At 53.2% G+C, this 23807-nt stretch overlaps 1 protein-coding gene across 3 annotated transcripts in view; it reads left to right on the top strand.

Moving 5' to 3' along the window:
• SRGAP3 (SLIT-ROBO Rho GTPase activating protein 3) overlaps nucleotides 1–23807 on the top strand; it is a 72997-nt gene that overhangs the window by 38302 nt on the left and 10888 nt on the right. For 2 of the 3 annotated variants that reach the window (XR_005954221.1, XM_041425897.1), the window contains exons 4-15: nucleotides 2698–2760; nucleotides 7217–7402; nucleotides 8735–8863; nucleotides 14484–14705; nucleotides 15144–15245; nucleotides 15470–15667; nucleotides 16554–16638; nucleotides 17159–17186; nucleotides 19078–19180; nucleotides 21153–21213; nucleotides 21564–21641; nucleotides 22658–22792. Coding sequence is in view for 1 of the 3 variants with exons in the window: in XM_041425897.1 (XP_041281831.1) it covers nucleotides 2698–2760; nucleotides 7217–7402; nucleotides 8735–8863; nucleotides 14484–14705; nucleotides 15144–15245; nucleotides 15470–15667; nucleotides 16554–16638; nucleotides 17159–17186; nucleotides 19078–19180; nucleotides 21153–21213; nucleotides 21564–21641; nucleotides 22658–22792 (1390 nt within the window). In the remaining 2 variants the exon portion in view is untranslated. Of the gene's footprint in view, nucleotides 1–2697; nucleotides 2761–7216; nucleotides 7403–8734; nucleotides 8864–14483; nucleotides 14706–15143; nucleotides 15246–15469; nucleotides 15668–16553; nucleotides 16639–17158; nucleotides 17187–19077; nucleotides 19181–21152; nucleotides 21214–21563; nucleotides 21642–22657; nucleotides 22793–23807 lie in introns of those variants that run through there. The other variant, XR_005954222.1, reaches the window with a different exon arrangement.

Raw genomic sequence — 23807 nt, forward strand, 5'->3', positions numbered from 1 at the left:
GAGTAAGTGTTCTCTGTTGCCAGTCATCCATGCTGCTGCTTCCCCATACTTTGTCAGCATGGCAGGAATTTTAATAAATTGCTATCTTGAAGCCATTGCTGTCTCAGTGAGTAAACTGTGGGTTTTAGGTGGAGTGTGAGGCATAAAGAAAGCAGCTAAACTGTAGTTCAGGTTTTGTGGATGGCCCCAGGAACTGGAATGATGTTTTGGTGTTTTTTCTTGTAAGTACAAAAATATAATTTCTTTGTTGGAGAAAGGGAAGGCAGCAGGCTTGGAGGAGAGGCAAGTCCTTCAGCTGCTTGCTTGCCTGTGCTTGAAGGAGGCTCCAGCATCCTCACTCATCCTCACTGCCCTCCTGGATGCTGGGAGTCTCCCAGCGATGCTGCAGACCCGTTGCAGCAGGGGCCAGGTGTTGGGGTAGTGTCTGTAAGCAACTGGCTCTTTAACTGTGTCTGCCTGTGCAGATGTAGCTCACGGAACAGCAACTGAGCCAGTTTGTGTTGCTCTGTTTTGGAGTCTAAAGCTGGGTTTGAAAATTGTAGCTTTGTGGCCTTGCCCTGCACCGTGCAGGAAATCCGGGGCAGAGGCAGGAGCTGCAGCTCAGCCTGTCCTGTCCTCCCCCCAGGCTTTTGGGAGGCCTTGGTTTGGGGAGTGGGCTGTGGTTCATGGCAGCAGGGATGGCTGGAGGGGTACATGTGACTCCTGCAGGCTGTGGGCTCCAAGCCCCCTGTTTGGAGACCTTGACTCATATTAGAAACACAGAATGGCTGAGGTTGGAAAAGCTCTCTGAGACCATTGAGTCCAGCCCTGCCACCACTAACCCATGTGCCCAAGTGCCACATCCACACAGCTTTTAAATTCCTCCAGGAATGAAGAAGAAATTTTTTCCCTAACCCTCCCTGGCACAACTTGAGGCTGTTTCTCTTGTGCTGTCCCTTGTTCCCTGTCCCCTGACCCCCACCTGGCTGCACCCTCCTGTCAGGGAGCTGTAGAGAGTGAGAAGGTCACCAAACATCTTTGGGCTGTGTCTGGGGGGATGCGCATCTGTCACGGCTCTGCTGTGAATTAGCAAGCCCCAGTGAGATTTTTGAGAGCAATGATGACCATCAGTGTTGCTGGGCAGGGACTGGGCTCCAGTCCAGATGAGTTCTTGGCAGTCAGGGGCCTCAGCTGAGGTCCAGCCTTCTGGTGACTGGCACCATCCTGGCACCATCCTGGCACGGTGTACCCATGGCAGTGGGAGCAGCGTGCTCAGCCCGGCCTCTGAGGATGGGGCTGTCCCAGGTGCTCTGACACTAGCTCACAGGCACATGGTGCTTGCTGCAGGGACTTTCACCCTTTAGACTCCTTGCTTCAGGCTTTGCTTTAAGTCTAACTTCTAATAATCTAGATGAAACTTTCAGAGTGTGTAGGCTGTCCCACTGACTGGGATTAGAGGACCTTTCCGTGCCGAGGGCTTCTCTCATCACCCAGCCTGATGGAATGTTGTTTTCCCTGCCCACGTGCACAAAACTTCCTGGAGTTATTTGAGGAAACCTGGGAGAAGCTGCTCAGTTTTGTTTTAGTTTGGTTTAGGGGAGGGAGGTGTCTATACTTAGTTTAAACACATCTTCAAGCTATAATAAGTATTTCCTAGCCAAGAAGATTCCACGGAGAGATTTGTGGTGTAATTACAGGCAGGCAGGAAAGCAGTGTGAGCACCTCCAGCTGCTGGGTTGCAGTAGGAGTTGGTTTGATCTGCAGCCAAGCTCCAGTGTTGGGCAGCTCCCCATGCTGTGGCCTCTCCATGAAGGGCTGTGTCCGTGCTGTAGGAGGCTGGCAACTGCATCTGCCTCATCCTGCCTGGCAAGGAAAGGAAAAACACAGGCTGATAATGGGATTTCAGCAGACAGGAGGATGCCAGGAGTTCCTCACTGGCAGTGAGTGTCTCCTCAGCTGGCTGAACTTTGGCCGCTGCTGTTGTGAAACTGGAAACTTCATTATATAACTGTGGTGTAGCTATTTTGTAATGTCGTTTTTCAGAGGTGCTTTGGTTCACTCGGGTCAGAATAGTGAAAATGAGCTACTGAGGAGGAGCTGGGGGGGTGGGTCATGGCCAAGGGAGTTGTAAACCTGGGATGCTGGTGCTGGGGAACCCTGGTAGTCTTTGCTCTGAAATACCAGTGTTGGCTGGAAATTGCAGGTCCAGCAGCAGATCACAGAGCAGCAGAGTGTTTCAGATCAAGACAGACTGACAGGTGATGCTGTGGGGCTGGAGAATGCCAGTCTGGGGGACTGCCAATCTAGGGAACACAAATGGCTGTTGCATGGTGTACACCCTGCCAGTCCCACAGTGAGTCTCTGCCAGTCCCCAAACTGGGGGACAGTGTTGTGTTATACCCAAATGCAGCTGGCTGTGGGCTGGGAATGGATTTTACCAGTGGAAGGGCAAAGCAGTATTGCCTGTAATTTTAGATTCATCTGTTTGCAGGGTAAATAGGTTAAATTATATGAAATTCCTCCTCATGGTCTCTGAAACCCAGTTTGGGTGATCCATGGGCAAATGTCAGCCTCAAATGAACACGGAGCTGCTCTGAAACTGCACGAGACTTTGCTGCGCTGTGTATCACGTTTATGATTCCTCTGAAATGTATTTTCATTTTAAAATGGCATGTTTTGAGCATAACAGCCTCACCTCTTCTTGTTTTTGTCTTGCAGAGCAAGGAGATTGGCCTCCAGATGCACGAGGAGCTCCTGAAGGTCACCAATGAGCTCTACACGGTGAGCAGTGAGCCCGTGCCAGGTTCCCAGCCACAGCCTGGGGAGCACAGGCACTTGTTAGAGCAAATCTGAGGAGGCTCTGCCCTGGCTGTCCTGCAGCGTGGCCCATTCCTTGCCCTCACATCCTTTGGGAGAGCCTCTCTCCTCACTGGGGTGGTGGCAGTGCTGGAGGGTTTCCCAAGGGCTGGGTCCCAGTGCCCAGCTGCTTCCCTTGGGCCTGGCTGGGGCTCTTTGGGTGAGCTCCAGTCAGGTCCCCGTGTCTGTAACGCTCTCACCTGCCAGGGCTCGGGCACCACGTTACCTTTTGGCCCTGCTCAGACACTGCCTGGTGATTTCAGAGGCTCTGAGCTGGCCTGTTGGACACGTCCCTGCCCCTGTGAGCCCGTGGCCAGGGGGTGGCTGAACACACCTTCTGCTGGGGAGTGCAGAAAACTTCTGGCTCACAGGGGCTCAGCTCTGTCTTGTGGCCCGAGGAGCACTTTGGCTGCAGAGTGGTCTGTGCCTCCCAGTGAGATCACGTGCTGTTAGTCAGGACACAGCTCTTCAAGCAGGTTTTCATAACAGAGTAGTAAAAGTCTTTGTGTTGCTTCTGCCTCTTGCCCTGTAGCAAGTGGTTTTTTTTTTTAATTTATTTTATTTGTGGTTTAGGAGCAACAAAACCATATAAAGTCTGTCTTTTGTTGGAAAATGGAGATAATATATTTGCTTTGTTTGGTTGTATCTGTAACTGGTACATAAATAATGCTGCAGTAGGTTTATTCCTAAACAATCATTCTATTTCATCTTTTTGAAGAACAGTCCTAAACAACAGAGCATGAATGATTGTATTTGAAATTTCTGCCATAAATCTCCTCTTAACAGGTTTGTTCCTGCATTGGCTGTTGAAGGATTTGACTGTTGTGAGACCTGCAGTGTGGGTGGACAGCAGATCAGATTAAAAAGCCTGTGTGAGATTTGGGAGTGCGTTGTTGATGGCTGAATGTCACAAGCTGTGTTAGGGGTGGTGACTAATTAGGATTAATTACAGCAGCAGCATGACAGATGCAAAACAAGGAAAGACTAACAAGGGCTGGGCTGACCTGCAAAGCTGTGGGCAAGTATGCTCTGAACCCAGGCAGGGGACAGGGCCGTAACCCGAGGGACACGCTGGGCTCACGGGGGTCAGCAGTGTGCTGAGGTCCCCAGTGCGAGCAGGGGCCAAGGAGGAGCACAGAGGGTGATCCTGCTGGTCCTCACAGGAGCTTTCTCCCATTCACTGCTTTGCTCCACGTGCTGAGCAGAATGGGCTTGAGTGGTGAAACAAACTGGGTTGAGTGGGAAACTGGGACGGCTGGAGGAGCTCTGTGTTTGCGTTCAGCCTTGCTGCTGAGATAACAAACTGATTGTGTCATCCAGGCAGGAGGGAGCAGGGAAGGGACGTGTTTCAAAAGCATGAAGACAAAGCCTGTGGGGCAGTCGGGGTCACCTCACATCTGCTTGGTGCCAGCACTCCTGCTGCTCAGAGCTCTGTTCCTGAGCCATCGGTGAAATGGGCCCGGCTGTCCCCCTGGCTCACGGGTGCTGGGGGTGGCTGGGGACATCCTGGGCACTGAGCTGCTGCTGCTGTGTTCTTTGCAGCACGTTGGGTGCCCACGAGCAGCACGGGGGCTGTGGCTGCTGACAGAGCCAGACCCAGGGTGAGGACCTGGCTCACAGGACCCCGGGCTGCTGCCTCCTCACAAATGTCACTTGTCTGCTGTCAGCTCAGGGAAGTCGATTTTCTTGTGTCTGGCCAGGCCTTACCCACAGCTCATCTGTGCCCTGGAGAGGCTGCTTTTTAAGCCTCTCCGAGGGGAATTCTGTGCACTGGGTGGAAACAATTTTTTACAGGCTTCTCAGGCATTCGTTGTCTCAAACTTAAGCCAAAACAACTGCATTGATTTTAACTCAGCCTTGTTGCTGTTCCGATGCAAGTCACCCTGTGGAGTCTGTATGGAGAGAACCAAAGCCACACTGATTTTAATCAGCATGGAAGTGGGTGACTTTCATTCTGAAGTGGAGATGCTTGTGAATGGTTTTGTGCAGAAATAGTTCAGCTGTGAATTAAAACCAGCTTCGTTCTTCTGGTTCCTCCATGTGGATTCCAGCAGAGAGGTGCCAGTTGGAGCTGGTAAAGGCAGAAGGCTGAGGGGGCCTGTACCTGACAGTCACCCCATTTCTGCTCTGGCTCCTGTGCTGGGTCACAACCTTGGGGATGAGCTGTTGAGGAGAACAAAGCCCTTGTAGCTGGAGACTGCCAGCAGTGCCATTTATGGCCGGTGTTTTGGCAACAGCCTTTATCCAGAACGTATAATTAATATGGAAAGCACAACTTGTGTTGTTAAATAACTAATGAACATTGGAACATATTTTTCCTCCTTCGCTGCAGCTAATTAACTGATTTGCAGGAAAGATCCCCGGGACGCAGCTGTGGCAGTTTGTCTTTGTGTCACAGCCATGCAAGCCAGGGACAGCGTGATGTGATTGCAGGCACCGAGATGGCACGAGGGAATTGCAGATCAGGGGCTGACTGCTGCAGTGCAGCTTGGCCCCGGCCAAAATTAAGGCAGATATAAACAGAAATGTGCTCTGAATTTCCAAGAGTGAGCTGTGTGGCAGGGCAGCTGGTGAGGAGCACAGTGAGTTGGTAAAGGTGTCTGCTTGGGTTGGGTAACTGTCCCATAACCTTTAGATTTCACAAAAATCCTCACAAATGCAATGTGGAGCCCTGTTACTTGTTGGGCTTCTCTGTCATGTTGTCAGGGCCTCTCTGAGTGCTGCAGAACCTTTCCTCTTACTGCCTGAAGCCCTGATATGCAGCACTTCGCTTCTTCACTTCCCTCTGTGTGCTTCACAAAAAGATGTAGATGGTGAGGATGAGGAGGGTTCAGTGAAACCCTCTGGTCTTCCCCAGCAATCATCTGGTTTATGTGTGTCTTGTGACATTCACTGCAGAAAAGGCAATTTGAAATATGTGGCTGGATTCTGTGTTAAGAATTTGTGAGGTTTGGAAATGCAACAGCTCAGGGCCAAGCAGGAGCCTTTGCTCACTGCCCCTTGCTTGTCCCTGCAGTGTGGGGTGTCCCTTCACAGGGGGGTGTCCCTTCACAGGGGGGTGTCCCTTCACAGGGGGGTGTCCCTGCAGTGTGGGGTGTCCCTGCAGTGTGGGGTGTCCCTGCACAGGGGGGTGTCCCTGCAGTGTGGGGTGTCCCTGCAGTGTGGGGTGTCCCTGCAGTGTGGGGTGTCCCTGCAGTGGGGTGTCCCTGCCGTGCCAGGTCTGTGTGGCTCCGGCGGGCGTTGGGAGCCTCCTTTGGCTGAGGGCTGTGCTTGGCAGGAGGAGGGATCCTGCAGCTCAGCCTGAGCTGCTCCAAGTCAAACACTCCTGGCTCCTGCTGGCAGCTGCAGTTGGGGAGAGCTGTGTTTGCTTCATTAAGCAGTGTGTAAAAATCCTCTGCGTTTGGGGGTTCCTGCTCTGTTTTAACCCTTGGACCTCAGGCAGCCTGTCCCAGCGTGTCCCAGCCTGTCCCAGTGTCCCAATGTGTCCCAGCCTGTCCCAGTGTCCCAGCCTGTCCCAATGTCCCAGTGTGTCCCAGCCTGCAGTGCCCAGCCCTGCTGAGGCTGATTGCAGTGAGCAGTCGGGCACTGTGTGCTGTGTCAAGGCAATGTGAAATAAACCATCCACATCCTGAAGGGAGATGATAGAAGGGGACAGTGTGACTAAAGGCATAAAGAGACAGGAGCAGATGTGTCCCTCTTGCCAGCTCCGTTAAAGTGATCCCCTGTGCCCTTTGGGCTCTTGTTTCTGAAAGGGAAGGTTGTGCTGGAAGTTCTGCCTGTAGAGTGTTCCAAGATCAGTGTCATCCCTCCTGGATCTGGAATGTGAAGGACAAGGTGCTGCTGCACCTATCCTGGCACTGCCTGTGCCTGCTGGTGGCAGCAGGGGGAGGGTGAGGTGGTGACAGGAGACAAACCCCATTTCTGCCTGGGGATTACAACTGCTCCACTTCTGGGTGGTTCTGAGTCTGGGTGAGAGAAAGGGCTGGCTGATGGCTTAGCAAGCCCAAGTGTAGGAACAGGGGTTAGGTCAAAAGGGAGTTCGGACTGTGGCCTCCCTCACAGTCACTTGTCATGGAGACCCTTATCCCAACTGCAGAGCTCTGAGGTCATTCCTTATTTCCCTGTTGGCAGGCACTCGGTGCTCTTTGTCTGCAGGTGTGTGCTGGATCATGTCCCCCCAGTGGGACTGAGTGTCATCACAGCTCTTAGACCAGCCTGGAGCCTCTAGAAGTAGGGCTGGGATTATCTCTCAAGCTTTCCTCCTCACTCTGTTCCTTAATGCCCCAGTGGCCCCCTCTGCCCTGCCCAGGGCTGCTGCCCTGTCCTGCTCCGGTGCTGTGGGTGACCATGGGAAGGTGGCTCATGACCTCTGTGTCTGCAGGTGATGAAGACCTACCACATGTACCATGCAGAGAGCATCAGCGCCGAGAGCAAGCTGAAGGAGGCAGAGAAGCAGGAAGAAAAGCAGTTCAACAAGTCAGGGGACATCAGTGTCAACCTGCTGCGACATGAGGACCGGCCTCAGCGGCGCAGCTCCGTCAAGAAGATCGAGAAGATGAAAGAGAAGGTGGGTGAGAGGGAAGGAAGAGGGAGCTGGGCTGAGCTTGGGGCTCCCTGCAGGCAGCAGGGGTTGGCTTCAGCCTTGTCCTGGTCTGTGAGGCCATTCCTGTATCTCTGGGAAGGGGTTAGGAAGGCTGGTGTCTCATGTGCATGTTCTGTGACCCAAGGAGCCATCATGAGTGTCTTCCCTGCTCCTGGCTGTGGAGAAGGGCCAGGACCAGCTTGACTCAGAGTCAGGATGGCATGACAGGGACAGGCAGTGCAGCCTTGGACGGGGTGGTGGAGCTGCACAGGGGCCACCTTCCAGGCTGTCTCTGCAGCTGGAGGGGCCCTGGGGGCGATGGCTCCTGGAGATCAGACAGGGAGAGGGGGTGGGAGCTGCTTGTCCCTGGGGTCCCTGGGCCTGGCTGTGCCAGCTGGGACCCCAGAGGCTGTGCTGAGGAGGGCAGTGCACCGGGCATGGGGATGCACCCTGCTCCAGACAGCACCCTGCTCCGGGAGACTGGGGCTTGTCTGTGATGGGTTCTTTAAAGATGTGCTTTTAAAAATGAACACAGCCTTTGGTTTGCTCGGGCACTGACTCCTGGTAGCAAGAAAATAGTTGGATCTGTAAAATACCAGTGTTCTTCCTCTGTAGACTGTCTGGGAGTGAGAGTGCAGTGTTTAGATAGATTTGCTAGGCAAAACCCTTCGTGCCATTCTGGCCTCAGCAAATCCCCGTGACCTCAGGATCTCCACAAGTTTTTGTGTTATTTTTGGAGGAAAGGAAATGGTTTCCCCAGCCAAGGTTGCAATTTGCTCACTGGCTCACCCAGCCCTTGGACATTTCTAACAGTGAACTTCTTGGAAGGGTTAATCTTTTGATTCAGCCTTCAGAGCAGGGATCTGCCTGAGCAGATGTCCCAGATCTGGAGCACATCTGCTCTCCTACAGTTTTGAATTCTGGGTCCTGTTCTGAATTGTGTGGCTTGGGCCTCTGGGCCAGATTCCACTTTGATACAGCTGCACACATCTGGAGCAAGTCCAAACGTATGTCAGCATTTCTGGGGGGAAAATTTGGCCCTCTGTTTTTGACTGATGCCAAAATCCCCAGCAGCAGCTGTGCTCAGGGGCTCCAAGTACCTCTGAGCAGGATGCACTCATCATGCTGGCTGACAGTGCGAGGGGTGTTCAGATAGGATCTCCTCCACCCTGGCAAGGTCCCTGTTTTTGTACCAGATACCAAGTTTTAGTACTTACCTCATCACACCCATGCTGCAGGGTGCTGCGGGGGTCTGCGGCAGGAGAAACTGCCAATACCATCCTGTTTGTGCTCTGACACTCCATTCTGCTTTTTCAGAGACAAGCCAAGTATTCTGAAAACAAGCTGAAGTGTACAAAAGCCAGGAATGACTACCTGCTGAACCTGGCAGCCACCAACGCAGCCGTCAGCAAGTACTACATCCACGACGTGTCCGACCTCATCGACGTGAGTGCCTTCCCTGGCCAGCCTGCCTGGCTGAGCTCCTCACTGCACCCCCCTGTGCTGCTGAAGGGGGTCTGGGGGGGCTTTAGGATATTCCTAACTGCGGCTGAACGTGTCCTGTGAGTTGGGTTTGCCTTGGGCTGAGCCACGTGAGACTGAGCTTTCTTCTTGGCCCATTGGTTAGTCTGTGTTTGAGACAGAGAAATGCTTCCCAAGGTCAGACACAGCTTTGGTTTTGGTGCTGAACCAGAGGGGTTTTTTTCTCTACTACTCGGTGACTTTGGTGGGGATTCAGCACAAGTGGCAGTGCTGTCCTGGCTGGGGCAGGCTTGGGAGCTTTGTCCCAGTGCTCCTTGCAGGGAGTAGCCTCAGGGCAGGAACTGCTGGAGGCAGCTTCATGGCAGTGGCAGGAACTGAACACTGGTGACTCCTACAAAGTGCTTTGAGATGATTCAAAGAAGGGATTTACCCAGAGAAGGGATTTCTGCTTCTTCCTTTATCGGGCATCCCACAGCGTGCAGATTGCACAGTGCAGTTCTTCCTGCTGGAGTTGCCTCAGTGAGTGCATAAATAGCTGAGCTTGAAGCACTGAGTTACCATCATTACCTAAACCTACAATTTAAAAAGCTGCTTGAGTGTTTACCTCCTTTCCTAGCCCATTAGCATGTAGTTACACTTCTGAGAATTAAAGTAAGTCTGATGCAAATCCCCTGATGACTTCAAGATTTTGATATATCATAAAATACTCTTCATTATGTTTTGTTCTCTTTGTTATTGAAGATGTGTTAAAAAGCAAGTGGAGACATTTGAATGGCAGGGTGTGAGAACACCTTGATTTATCTGCAGGCTTTCTGCTTTTGCAGTGTGTATTCTATCTTTCTTTCCTTAAATTATTTTTTAAGCAAGAATGACTTCGTTTTGTGGAGTTTTTTGAACTTCGATTTTCTGGAGATTTGCTGAGTTCCATTTTAGCTCTGTCTGTTTATATTATTCTTCCCAACTTTTATTTCCTCACTGACACTTCCACTGGAGTCAGCAGATGGCATTTCTCCCACATTCCAGGAATCCCTTCAGGGACTTTAGCTCAAGCATCTTTAACATGGAGCAATGAAATTTCCCCAATTATAAAGTCTGTTCACCAAAGAAACAAAATACTGGATGTGTGAGCTGAGCATGGGTGTCCTGTATCCTCAGAGGAGAGCAGTTTATCTGAGCAGGCCTTTTTATGAGTTCAGTGTATCTTGCAAGGGTGAGGCAAGACGGGCTTCAGCAGCTCCAGAAGAAATGAATCCAAGTCACAGGATCCCAGTGGTGCTGGAGGGGTCTGTGCAGGGCAGCTGAGCCCACGGAGGGAGCAGCTCTGCAGAGTGTGGGTGAGCTGAGCCGGGCCGGCCATGCTCCTGGTCCCGGCTGGCCACGCTCTGAGCCCGGCTGGCCACGCTCCTGAGCCGGGCTGGCCACACTCTGAGCCCGGCTGGCCACGCTCTGAGCCCGGCTGGCCACGCTCCTGAGCCCTGCTGGCCACTCTCCTGAGCCGGGCTGGCCACTCTCCTGAGCCCTGCTGGCCACGCTCCTGAGCCCGGCTGGCCCCTCTCCTGAGCCGGGCTGGCCCCTCTCCTGAGCCCTGCTGGCCACGCTCCTGAGCCCGGCTGGCCCCTCTCCTGAGCCGGGCTGGCCCCTCTCCTGAGCCCTGCTGGCCACGCTCCTGAGCCCGGCTGGCCCCTCTCCTGAGCCGGGCTGGCCCCTCTCCTGAGCCCTGCTGGCCACGCTCCTGAGCCCGGCTGGCCCCTCTCCTGAGCCGGGCTGGCCCCTCTCCTGAGCCCTGCTGGCCACGCTCCTGAGCCCGGCTGGCCCCTCTCCTGAGCCGGGCTGGCCCCTCTCCTGAGCCCTGCTGGCCACGCTCCTGAGCCCGGCTGGCCCCTCTCCTGAGCCGGGCTGGCCCCTCTCCTGAGCCCTGCTGGCCACGCTCCTGAGCCCGGCTGGCCCCTCTCCTGAGCCGGGCTGGCCCCTCTCCTGAGCCCTGCTGGCCACGCTCCTGAGCCCGGCTGGCCACTCTCCTGATCCCGGCTGGCCACTCCTGAGCCCGGCTCCTGGCCACGGTGGGCTGGCCACGCTCTGAGCTGGGCTGGCCACGCTCCCGTGACTCCTGCCGGCTCCTCTGCCCCGCTCCACCACGGAATGGTGAGGGATGCACCGGGCTGGCTCTCTGGGACACAGGAGAGGTGACGGGGCTCTCACACCCTCCACCTCCAGCACAAGTTGCCACGTGCAGCTGCTGATTTCACACAAATCTGAACCGTCAGGACACTGCAGAGCCAATTTACCAGCGTTTCCCCCAAATCCCAGCTCCCTCAGTGTCATCTCGGGCACAGCTTTGACACCTCTTGCTCCCTGGGCGTCCCTGCGGAGCAGTGGCTGGTGACAAAGCTGTCTCCTCTCTCCTGCTCTGGCGAGGCACAGGCCCCAGCTGCCCCGGGAGGGAGGGAGGCCTCCAGGGCTGCGGCTTAATGAGAGCTGTGAAGCCCGTCAGAGGAGCCGTAAGGGGCGCAGAGCCGTCTGCCCCTCTGTCTCCAGTGGCCTTTGTTTTGTCCTGGAAAGGAAGGGAAGAATATAGAGAGAGATCAAATTAGCCTTGGACTGTCAGGGCACCACGGGGCCTCCTCCTCGGGTGACACGTGCGTCTGTTTAAGCGCCTGGGTTTGTCTCATTTCTGTCATTAACTGTGTGACCGAGTTAATCTTTTCGGCCACGTATGCGAAGAGGAGATAAAGCTCCTTATCCATCCCTCTGGAGTTCTGTGAGAAATGGCTGCAAAATAGTTTGAAGTGGTCACATGAAAGATATCACTAGATCCAGCAGAGAAAATGGAACAGTTGGTGTCCATGCAAACTGATCTGCCGAAACGTGTACAGCCTCCTCCGAGTCCTGGAACAGCAGCTCGCTCCTCTATGGATTACTGATTGTTGTATCTGAGACAAGCCAGGAAAGGAGGGGAACTCTGAGCAAATTCAACGTTACATGGGACTGTCGAATTGCTCGGTCTCTGGAAAAATCAGCTGAGTCAAGTTAGGGAGCAGAAACAGCAGCTGAAATAGTTATGCCAAAAATCCTCAGTTGGCTTCACTGGCCCGGTTGAACAGGGCTTGGAGCAACCTGGGCTCGTGGAAGGTGTCGCTGTTCATGGCAGGGTAGTTGAAATTGGATAATCTTTAAGGTTTCTCCCAAGTTCTGGGATTCTGTGATTTACTTGTCTCACAGTACAGCTCTGGATTTTGCAGCAACGTCAAGAGAGAAGAGGCAATAAATTTAAATAGGCATATAATTATTATGTATTATGCATATAATTAAAAATAATGCAGAATATTTTTTAAAAACAGATAAGGAAGAAAATGCAGAGAAGAGGGAACAGAGCAGAGCAAATGAGTCGGGCTCTTTGTTTGCAGGCAGTGCTGGTCCTGTGGAGGCAGGGGCATTACTGCTCTGCCTGGGAAATTAAGGTGGCTTGCAGGGTGCTCAGGTGTTACTCCAGGCTTCCACTTGCTCAGGTCCGAGTTGTGGGCCTGGCTGAGCTCTGTCATGTGCAGGTTCAGCCTCCCAGCTAGCAGAGGGACTCGAAGTGCTGGAGCCCCAGACCACTGTGCATTTCCTTCTCCTGGAGCCCAGCACTGCCCCCGTGCAGCTCTGGGCTGGGCAGTGGGAGGCACACAGGTATTTGGCTGCTTCCACAGTCCTTTGGCCAAACGTGCTTGCTTGAGCTCCAGGAGCCGGTTTGTTTCTCAAGCTGAGCCCTGGGATATTTCCACCCCTTGCAGGGTGTTGCCAGCCGTGATGAATTAACGCTTGGGGAGCTCTGAGCTTGGCAGATGAAAGGCGCTGCGGAAGGGCCGGGATTATTATTTGTGGTTCTAATTTATTTGCCATCAAAGGGATGAGAGGGGTGAGAAAATGCCATTTGTTCTGGGGCTGGGAGCATCGGTTTGAAGTCTTTTTTTTTTCCCTTCCTTTTTCTTCTCCCCTCCCCGTTGTGTGTTCCTCTGGGAATTGCGTGGAAATCCCTGCTCCGTCTTTTCTTCTCTGGGCACCCGTGTGTGAAGCAGCCGGCGCGGTGCTGATCACCAGGGACTTCAAGGGCTGCAGTGTGTGCGGGAGGTGCCTGCCCTGCTTTTCAGGAGCAGCTGACTTCTGGGCACCACCGGCTTCAGTGCGAGTCCAGCAGCAAAAAAGGGGAAACGTTTCATGTGGAATTTTGTCCTAAAAGCAGCTGGCAGTGCCCTGAGCCCCTCTCCTTGGGTTCTGTGCCATTCAGTGCTCTGCCTTGCAGTGGCTGGGTTTGTGTGCTTAGGGAATTCCCACCCTTGAGCAGTGGCAGATATTTCCTCCTGGTACTGTTTTTGTAGCAAAGTAGCTGTGATTCCAGGGGTGGGAGAGCGCGGCTGAGGGCTGGGCGGTGCTGGGGAGCGTTCCCAGGGCACGGGGCTGTGGTCAGCTGGTCAGGGCAGGAGTGCTGCTCTCCCCCAGTGCTGGCACAGGGGTCCTGGCCCTGGTCCCTGCCCTGTCTGTGGGGCAGCCCCTCGGCTGCATTGTTCCAGCTCTGGGTTCCAACAGCCTGAGTGGTCGGATGGGTGTTCATGCTGAAACTGTCTCATGGGAGAGACTTGCAGCACAGAATGAGGATTGCCCCAAGCAGCAAATGGAAATTCTCCCCTTATCTTTTTTGTGTTGCTTGTTGATTTTTTTAAGGCAGGTCTGTGCCAGCCCATAACTGCCCATACTCTCAGTTAATGTGATTAGAAACTGAATAGAAGCAGGATAAATGGAGGGCTGTGACAATTTGATAGTTTTTACAAAACTGCTCATTGTTGTGCATGGGTTTTCGCTGGTTTTAAAGGCTAGGAGGGACAGTGGGGCTGGGAATCGGTGCAGTGTAGCTTTGCTGCTGCTGGTTTTAGCTGGGGCTGAAGCAAGCACAGCCCTGCTGTGATGTGATCTGAGCTGAGCGGTGTCACCTCACGCTGGCACCAAGCATGAGATGGCTTCTTGGGTCACAGCTGCTTGTGGCTCCAGCTGAGTTTTAGGGTTTCTCTTCAAGTTTATCAGTATGAATTTCAGGAAGTATTTCTTCATGGAAAGGGTTGTCAGACACTTGAATGGGCTGCCCAGGGAAGTGGTGGAGTTTCCATCCCTAGAGGTGTTCAAGGAGTAGCTAGACATGGCAGTCAGTGCTCTGGGCTGGGTGACAATGTGGGGATTGGTCACAGGATGGACTTGCTCAGCTCTGGTGGAGCTTTCAGGGCTGCAAATCCCTGTGCTGGTATGACACTTGACATGCCAGATTCAGTTATAGTGGGGACAATGTTTAAAACCAGGTTTTTTGTCTAAAGTACGGTATTTTGGCAGCAATTAAACCCAAGTTTTGTAATTTCCCCCAAGATAAACATGAGAGTGATCAGCAGCGTGAGGAGCTGCTCCGTGGTGGGAGGCAGGCAGCTGCCCAGGGACAGAGCAGGATGTGCACACACCCAGGGCACGGTGTCCACCTTGCTTCAACGCCCATCAGTGTTTGGGAACCTCGCAAAATGGCTCGGCAGGGTTTGTGTGACCAGAGCCTCCTCGTGTTTCTCAGTGCTGCGATCTGGGATTCCACGCCAGCCTTGCTCGCACCTTCAGGACATACCTGTCTGCCGAGTACAACCTGGAGACGTCGCGCCACGAGGGCCTGGACGTCATCGAGAACGCCGTGGACAACCTGGACGCGCGCAGCGACAAGCACACCGTCATGGACATGTGCAACCAGGTCTTCTGCCCGCCGCTCAAGTTCGAGTTCCAGCCGCACATGGGGGATGAGGTAACGTGCTCACCTGTGGGGCTGCAGAGGGGCCTGGCCTCCTCTAAACCATCACTGTGAAATTGTTCCGGACTCCTTACCCCTCGCTGCTGCCTTCACACGCTGCTGTTCGTGTTTCCTTTCCTAATGAGACTCTCGGCTTGTTAGGGCTCCTCCTTTCAGGCTGCCTCTTGCTCCATGTCTGCCCCAATTAGGGAGCCCGTGGTTTGGCTCTCTCTGCCCCACAGATCTGCACAGGGGAGCTGTGATTAACCTGCTGTAATTGGGAGATGGCAGAGACACTCGGTGCTGGCCTGGGTCCAGGGCACTGCTCATGGGACACATGGCAACACAACCTCTCTGGAGGCTGCCAGGAGCTTATGGGGGCTGGAGGGAACTGTGTGGGTATGGAAATGTGCGTCTGGTCTGTGTGTGACCGTGGAATGTCTCCTGTCCCAGGTGTGCCAGGTGAGCGCCCAGCAGCCTGTGCAGACCGAGCTGCTGATGCGGTACCACCAGCTGCAGTCTCGGCTGGCCACCCTCAAGATAGAGAATGAAGAGGTAAGAGGTGGGGTCTGTGGGCAGCACTGCTGGGCCTTTCTTTCACTGGAGGTTTCCTGGTGTGCTCAGGTGTGGAGCCCCTCCTGTGGCAGAGCTGGAAGTGCCCACAGACTGCAGCCAGTGCTAGCCCAGGGCTCAGGAGCTGCCTGTTGAGTGGTTGTTTTGGCTCAAGATGTGTCCTTTTCCCAGTCTGCCTCAAACCCACGCTGTCCTGTTTCTGATAGGTACGGAAAACGCTGGATGCCACGATGCAGACCTTGCAGGACATGCTGACAGTGGAAGATTTTGATGTTTCAGATGCCTTCCAGCACAGCCGTTCCACTGAGTCGGTCAAATCAGCTGCATCAGAGACCTACATGAGCAAAATCAACATTGCCAAGAGGAGAGCCAACCAGCAGGAGACTGAAATGTTCTATTTCACTGTGAGTCTCAGCTCAGGCATACAGGACACGAAGCATTAATTGCCAGGGCTGAGGCCCAGTTAAGTGCTCATTAGTGAAGAGCAAGAACCAATTCAGTCTCTTTAAGTACTTGTCTTCTGTCAGATTGGGGTCTGGAATGCATTTCAGTGGCAGGGCACTACAAAGGGACTGACAGTCCAGTGCCTGCCTTGTTTTTTTCTTTGAAGGAACAACTCAGCCACATGAGATTCAAAACTTACTGAGTGGAGTAGGAGAGGCTCAGAGCTTCTGTTTTCTCTTAGTAATATTATTGTAAATAGAGGGGAAATTGCATTTCCATTTGGAATTGTGCTTGAGATTACTTTAATGGTTTTTGCAGAGATTTTATCTTTCCCATTGTCCGTCTTCCATTTTCCATCTCTTGTCTCCCTCTGTCCTCTTACCTGTGTAATGCCTTGCTCAGAGTGTTCTGGTGTCCGACAGCCTCACTGGGGGATGGCAGTTGTTCTGCACAGTGTCACCAGCTGCGTGGGGCACCTGGCAGTCCCTGCCTGCGAGGGCTCAGGCACTGGGAGTTCTCGCTTGGCATTGTTGGTTTGCACAGAGGCGAAGCCTTGGCAGTGCAGGGAAAGCTGCTTTGATTTCCTAGGCCGTTCCCAGAAGCCTGACAAAAGAAAGCCAGCTTTGAACTCTTTGTGCCTCCCTGCATTCCTAGGCAGGAGGGGCAGCTCCAAGGAGACCAGGCTAATAAGACCATCAGGGCAGTGGCTGGAGCAGGGAGAAGTGATCAGACCCTGCTGAGCCCTGCGGCGCAGCTGGCGCAGCCTGCAGCTCCTGAGCCCCGGGCAGCAGCGAGCTCCATTAGGGGCTGTGGTGCTTAACCCACCCGTTTGTTCTTTAATTCCAGAAATTTAAGGAGTATCTGAATGGCAGTAACCTCATCACGAAGCTCCAGGCTAAACACGACCTGCTGAAGCAAACTCTAGGAGAAGGTGAGTTGGGGTCAGGTCCAGGGAGGATCCTCCCATCCCCTGAGAGGGTTTAAACCATGTGTCATCTGCCAGCCTCCCCTGTGTGTGCTCTCCTGAGTGACTGAGGGTTTTGTGCCTGGCTGCTGCTGCTCAGCCTAACCAGTGACACACAAAACCATGATTTCCTTGGATTACTCCTCCCACTTTTCTTTGGGAGTGCACATAGAGAAATCTCTTTGAATCTGAAACTGTGTGCTGAAGTGCTGAGTTACTTCTCCAGCAGCAGAGATTGCCATTCACTCCCACCCTCTGCCTCTTTCCTTCCTCTCGCTCTTCTCCCTCCAGATTTCTAATCTGTCTTTTAATGGTGGGGGCACCAGGTGGGCATCTCTCCTCCCCAAATGCAGCTTCTCTCTGCTGGAAGCCATTCCTTGGGGTGTAGGAGCCAGCAGTGAGGGTGTGAGCTCCTGTGCAGCTGTGCTCGGCAGTCCTTTGCTGGTGGCTGATGTGGAGGGATGATGGGAACTTGTGTTTCTTGCAGGTGAAAGAGCTGAGTGCGGAACAACCAGGTGAGCACTTGCTTCCCCTTATTGCTCCTGGGGAGGGCTGGCACTGGCAGGAGGGGCTGTGGGAAGGGGGGCTTGCTTTGCTACTGGTGCAGCTTGGTGGGGTTCAGTTACCCACCCCAGCCCCCCGTGCTGGCAGGCTGGCAGTCCCTGTGCCCCACATCCTGCTTCCCAGCTGCATGGCCTGGAGTGCTGGGGTCAGGGGGATGGCAAGCAGCCCTTGGTTCTGCTGCAGTGTGGTTTCTGGCTGGCTGGCTCTGCTGTGCCTGGATGTGCTTTGTCAGCACAGTGCAATGCCCTGGAGTGTAGCTGAGGTGGGGTTGTGTTCAGACAGGCTGACACAAAGGTGTCCACTCGCTCCCTGCCATCCCTCTTCCTTTGAGGACTTTAATACGTCCCTGAAATCCTCTCCCAGCTCTGGCTACTTTATCTATGAGTGCAGAGCATGCCTGTATCACAGACTTCATCCCTCTGCTGCAGGAGATAGGGCTGGGCAGATGAGACAGAGGGGAGGCTTTGATCCGTGTCCAGTCCATGAAGCATCTCTGCAGAGCTCCGGTGGCTTGCCAGGAGTGTGCTGGTGTTGACAGTCAGACACAGGCCAGCAAGGCCTCCAAACAGCTCCCTAGAACATGCACGGCCTCTCTGTGTGTCAGCTTGTTCCAACCTTGTTTGTGTTTAATAAAATTTATAATACCAGCCACAAAAGCTCCGTTCCCTGTTAGGAGTGGTGGAGCAGATGGTGCAGCCTGGCTGCCGTGCCAGGCAGGAAGGAGGCTCCTTGTGCTGCCAGCGCCAGCCCGAGTGGCGCCAGGGCCGGGCACCCAGCGGGGCACCGGGGTGCTGTCAGGACAGAGAGGGACCTTCAGAGAGCAGAGTGCAGTGTGGCACTCTGAGGAGCTGAAATGGCCCTGGGGCCCCGGCTGTGAGTGCAGGGCCCTGCCTGGGGCTGCAGGCACAGTCCCTGCAGTGCGTGGGGCAGGGCTGTCCCAGCGGGCAGCAGCACCTCTGCTCCTCAGTTACCCCTCAGAGGAGTGCCTGGAAGCTGTAGCAGTGTTGTACAGTCAAGTTGCTTAATTAGAGGCATCTGATTAAGGAACCAGCAGACCCCTGCTGTCCCCTTTTGCTCTGTGTAAAGTGTCCATGTCTGTTCCATGAGATCTCCTGCATGAAGGCTCCCAGCACCCAGTTTTGTGTGTGTTTGCAGTTGTGTTCTCTCCCCTGTAGACATCAGAACAGCCTGGGCCAGAGGGCAGGACAGAAATCTGTTTTGGATTTTGTGGTGTTTTTCTCCTTTTTCTAGATCTAGACACTGAATGTCCTTCATTATCCAGAGGAACTGGGGTGGGAATAGCATTAATGCAAGTGGCACTCCATTGTCCTCAGTACTGCACTGAAACCTGTCACAGGCTTCCCTGCCTTCTTGGTCACTAGCAGTGGGAGGGTGGTCCCCATCCCTGGGGTTCCAAACAGAGGTTAGCACAGTGGAGGTGCTCCCACTGTCCACATTCTGGCCTCTTTCTGTGAGCAGAGTGAAATCTGCTTAGGAGCAAACAGGAATACCCCAGTGTTTTTGGGGGTAGCTGTGGTTTATTTTAAATACATCTCCTCAGCTGCTCTTGGTGCCTCTTCATGTTGAGGGAGTGCTGAGCTGGCGGTGGTGGGAGGCAGTGTTAGATCCAGCTGGCCACCAGTGCTGCTGGTTTCCTGCTGGAGTGGTGTCTGTGTGGGACAGCCAGTGTCAGTGGCTGCAGGGTGTGTGGAGCTACACGAGTCCTCACAGAGGGACTTTTCTGTTTGATTTCTTATTCTCAGTTATAACCTGTGGGATCTCACCCTGCCTTTGCATTTATGTTGGTGTTTTGTTGATTTATTTTGTTCCATTTTCTCCCAGGCCCCCATGTCTTCCCCCTAAGCCACAGAAAATGAGGAGACCTAGGCCTCTCTCAGTCTATAATCATAAACTCTTTAACGGCAATATGGAAACATTCATTAAGGTACTTGCTGGCTTGCAGTAGGAGTGTCTGTGAACGCTGGGAATGGAATGGTGGCTTTCCTGTCCTGGCTGCTTGCCATCCTCAGGGGGTCCCTCTGGCCCATCTGCACCCAGCTGGCGTGGCCAGCATGGCTTTGCCTCGGTGATGATTTCTCTCCATAGCTCCCCTCGTGCATTCCTGGTGTTCCTGTCCCATCAGCTGTGTGCTCCAGACCCCACCCATGGCTGGTGGCCATGTGCACTGTGAGGCAGTCCTGGCTGAGTGTCCTCATTGTCCTGCTGCTTCTACCCATCCTGGGAAGAAAGATCACACAAGCTCAGCCTGGCTCTCAAACAGACACACCACCCTTCCTATTTTTGATGGTCATCCATCCTTGTGGCTGAGAAGGAAGATAAAATGATCCCAGAAAGTGTTTCCCACTTTCAAGGACTGTCAGCCTGGGGTAGAAATCCTGTTGTGGGGGTGTCCATGTTGGAGGGCACACACACAAATACATCAGTAACAGCCAGCCCAGCTGGCTCAGCCCCTGCCAGCTGCTGACAGTGGTGTCCTGTAATCCTGCTCTGGAGAAAGCTTCAGGGAAAACACTTTGGGAAGCTGTAGAGACAAACTGTTGGATTAGGTGACGAATAGGCATCATCTGGCTGGGGTTTATTGCCTCAAGCTCAGCCCTAAGCCCGAGGGCAGTGTCTGTACACAGCACCAGCACGGGGAGTACTGGCCCCGCTGGCAAAGCCTGTAATCCCGTTAGGATTTGTGATTACTCCTGACTTAAACTGGTTTTTAAAAAAGTAATGCTCATTAAATCCCAGCTGGTTCAGCACTGAGGAGGAGGAATTACCTGCTCCAGAAATCCATCTGAGCAGGAGTGACCCGTGCTAGCAGAGACCCTTTGGGGGACAGCTGCCTGCCCTTGGGGTGTACAGCCTCACAGGCAGCTGGGCCATTGGCTGCTGCCCAGATGTCACCAGTGCCCCCACGGCTGCCCAGTGCCCCACTCAGAGCATTGTCTGTGCCCTAAGCCAGGTCTGTCCCTGTCCTCAGGCTCCTGGGAAGGCTACAGGTTCAGGCAGGGAGGAAATCCGAGAGGCTGTCCCTGCAGGTCGCTGAGGCTGGGCTGCAGCGTGCCCGAGGGCTTTGGGAGGGAGGGTGGACATCCCAAAGGCCTGTGTTGGCCCTTGCTAAGCTGCCATTGCATTTGAGCATTCATGGCCTCCGAAGGAGATGCTTACCTCTAACTGAACTTGCTCCTGCTTAATCTGTTCTCTTTTTTTCCACTCTGCTGCTTTTTTTGTGCTCAGAGGAAGGAGGAATGCACGAACGAGGAATCAGGTACTTATTGGAGACCCATCTGTGAGACAGAGGGAATTGCCCAGAGATGCCACTGTGCTCTGCTGGAAAAACCACCAGAATCCCAAAGAGAAATGTGTCCACTTGGGCTGTCAGACATGGCCCACGGTCCCCTTGAGCTTCTGCCACAAGGGGCTTGGAAAGAAGCCAGAATTCACCACTGGTCCAGACTCAGACACTTGGTTCCATACCCAGTGGTGTTTGTTGGGTTTTTTAGCACCTGCTGACAATGGCTCTTTCCTTTGGTGGGAAATATTGTTGTAAGCTGTGTTATGGGAAGCTTATTCCATCAGCCAGGTATAGCACAACTTTTATTTCAGCGTTCCACCTTTGAGGTGGAATAGCTGTGATCCCTCGTGGCAGTCTCCTGTTTGAGCCAGACAGGGAGCAGCAGCATTTCACACACCTTAGTGATAGCTTTCTTGGGCATTTTTGGCTGTACACAGTATCCTCAGCACTCTTTGATGGCTCCATGTTTGTAACACCTCCTTTCCTGCCTGTCCTCTTACTAAACTCCACAGCATTAATTTTCAAATCTCTGTTTTTGCAATCTTTATGCATTTCCCATGCTTTGTTAGCAATAAACCAGTAATTTTTTCTCTTCTCCTTTCCTTTCCTGAAGGATTCAGGACAGGCCATTCCACTTGTTGTAGAGAGCTGCATCCGCTACATCAATCTGTATGGTAAGTTGGCTCCGTGTGGCCCAGAACCTGCCAAGGATAAAGGACCTGAGTGAGCAGTGGGAGCCAGCAGGGATCCCAGGGCTGCCTGCCCTCTGTTCTCCATGGGCTCAGCTTGGAATTGCCATGGCATTGGCTGACTGGCCACTAGTGAGCACGTGTCCAGGTTCAGTTGTTTGCTCGGGCACGAGCCCTTTCAGCACCTTGATCTGGAGAATAGGAGCAGAAGTGAGGTGCAGCAGGCTGGCCCTGCTTGGTCCAAGCCTGCATCAGCTCCTGGGTTCTGCTGTTTTAACCTGCAGGTATTGCCCCACAGTTCCAGAAATCTCTCCTAAAGCATTGTTCTCTTGCAGGCCTCCAGCAGCAGGGCATCTTCAGAGTCCCTGGCTCCCAGGTGGAAGTCAACGACATCAAGAACTCGTTTGAGAGAGGTGTGTGGCTGGGGTGTGCAGGTACAGCAGGATGCCCTCCCTGCCTGAGGAGGATCCCTGTGGGAGGTGGTGTGTGCTGGGTGCATTAGCCAGGGTGTAAAGCCTGTGTTAAAGCCCTCTGTGCTATGAGACATGTGCAAGTTTTATCCCTTCTGTGTTTCCCAGTGCTGTGTCTCTGGCATAGTGAAGAGTTGCCCAGGGAAGGAGTATGAGAGGTAGGGGTACGTGCAGAGGTCTTTTCCACAGTCGTTAAAAACACAAGAGCCATAAAAGAGTTTGCTGGGGACCCTTGTTCATCCTTCCTGCAGCAGTTTGCCAAGGGAAGCGCAGCATTCCCTGTACCTGGTGCCACTGCTGGCTGTGGAGGTGCCAGTGAATCTGCTGAGAAAATCACACTCAGGATGCCAGGCCGTGGGAAAGGGAAAGCAGTCCTGCTGTCCTGAGTGGAGGGGAGCTGTGACAGGGACAGTCCTGCTAAAGTGGTGACCCTTAATCCCTGAGCAGCGTTGGAAGGATCAGGATGGAGCAGGATGGGCCAATGGATGAGGCAGTGTTAGGATTGTCAAAGGCTGGAGGATTGGCACATCCAATTTAAGATGAATTAGTATCCAAATCTCAGGGGCACTGAAAGCCTTTCACAGATTTTAGTCAGTACAAAGCTATCCAGAGCTGTTGGGTCCATTCCAGAGGTGTGATTGTATCCTCCAGCCAAACCTGCCCTCTCAGCCTCTCACTCAGTGTCGTGCAGACCTCCTCAGCTTTCCAGGCTGGTGCTGTAAATGGAAGGAATGCACTGAGCTGGAAACAATAAGGAGAAACAACCAATATCATCCTTGTTCTCAGGAAAGGTTTGAAATCCCCCACTAAAACTGGTTTTCAGGAAAAATCAGCATTGCCGTTGCACATGAGGAGGGTTTCTGAGCCCTGGAAAGTTTGGATGTTCCACTAAATGAGGAAAACCTTTTGTGCTAGTCCAGCTTGATGGTGATGCTGACATCAAGCCTTTCTGTGGGCAGGTGAAGACCCCCTTGCTGATGATCAGAACGAACGAGACATTAACTCAGTGGCTGGAGTCTTGAAGCTGTATTTCCGAGGACTGGAAAACCCCCTCTTTCCTAAGGAAAGGTTTCAAGATTTGATATCTACTATAAGTAAGTACATGTGACAGCTCTTTGTGGGGAGCTGGGTGGGACGACAGAAGCACTAAATGGGGGCAGGTGCAGCTGAGTGTGCAGCCAGGGCTTTCTGCTGCGAGGAGGGTGGCAGGTGGGCAGTGGGAGCTGCTGGGAAAGGATGTCAGCAGTGTGCACTGGTGGGAGGGAGAGGGGAGATTACTTCTCTGGGGGGAATGAAGGAGGCACAATGACCTTGAAGCCTGAGAGGTGATGGAAGTGCTGCCCATTTTGGCTGCAGGGTGATTTTATGTTACAGGGGAGATGTTGGCATGTCTCAGCTGTAGGGGCACCAACAGGGGAACATCTGCTCAAGGCCCTGTCTGGGCTTCACTGCCCGTGGTGCTTTCCCCCTTCTGAACATGCATGTTCATAACTGCTGGGGTCTAGTGGTGCTGAGGGAGACAGGTGGTACCTGGAGGGCACTGGCACAGGGATGGGCTCGTGCCAGGGCACAGGGATGCCTTCTGATTTCTCAAGAACAGTTGTTTTATGTAGTACCTTTAGGACATCGTTGCTATTCAGTTTTGATGTGTAAAGCAGCACAGCACACATGTGAGACAGACAAAGGAAGGTGGTTCTGCTCATGCCCTGGACAGGGGTTTGCAGTTTGGCTTGTGCATTCTCTGGCTGCCCTCCACAGGGGCTGCAGAGCTGGAAGCCTGAGGGCACAGCCTGGGAGAAGGGCATGGCTCCCCTCTGGTGCCAGAATGTGCCTGGTGATGTGGCTGCCTGTGTGCTTGCAGATAGGCTTGTGTTTGACACCATCCCTGATTAATGCAAATTTTCACAATTTATTAAGCTTTTGGGAATTTTTTTGCAAACATCATCTGCTAATTTTCTGGGTGTTATTCTCTTATTCTGTCTCTTTCTTTTTACAATTTTAACAAGAATCTTTCTTTTCCTCATCTTTATCTTTCTGCTGCTCTTGCAACCTTTTGATTAAGGATAGATTTTAAATAAATTCAAGTGCCTTGTTCCTGTTAAAAGTCTG

This window comes from Onychostruthus taczanowskii, unplaced genomic scaffold (genome assembly GCF_017590055.1).
Source record: "Onychostruthus taczanowskii isolate IOZ18803 unplaced genomic scaffold, ASM1759005v1 scaffold9, whole genome shotgun sequence".
Lineage (NCBI taxonomy): Eukaryota > Metazoa > Chordata > Aves > Passeriformes > Passeridae > Onychostruthus > Onychostruthus taczanowskii.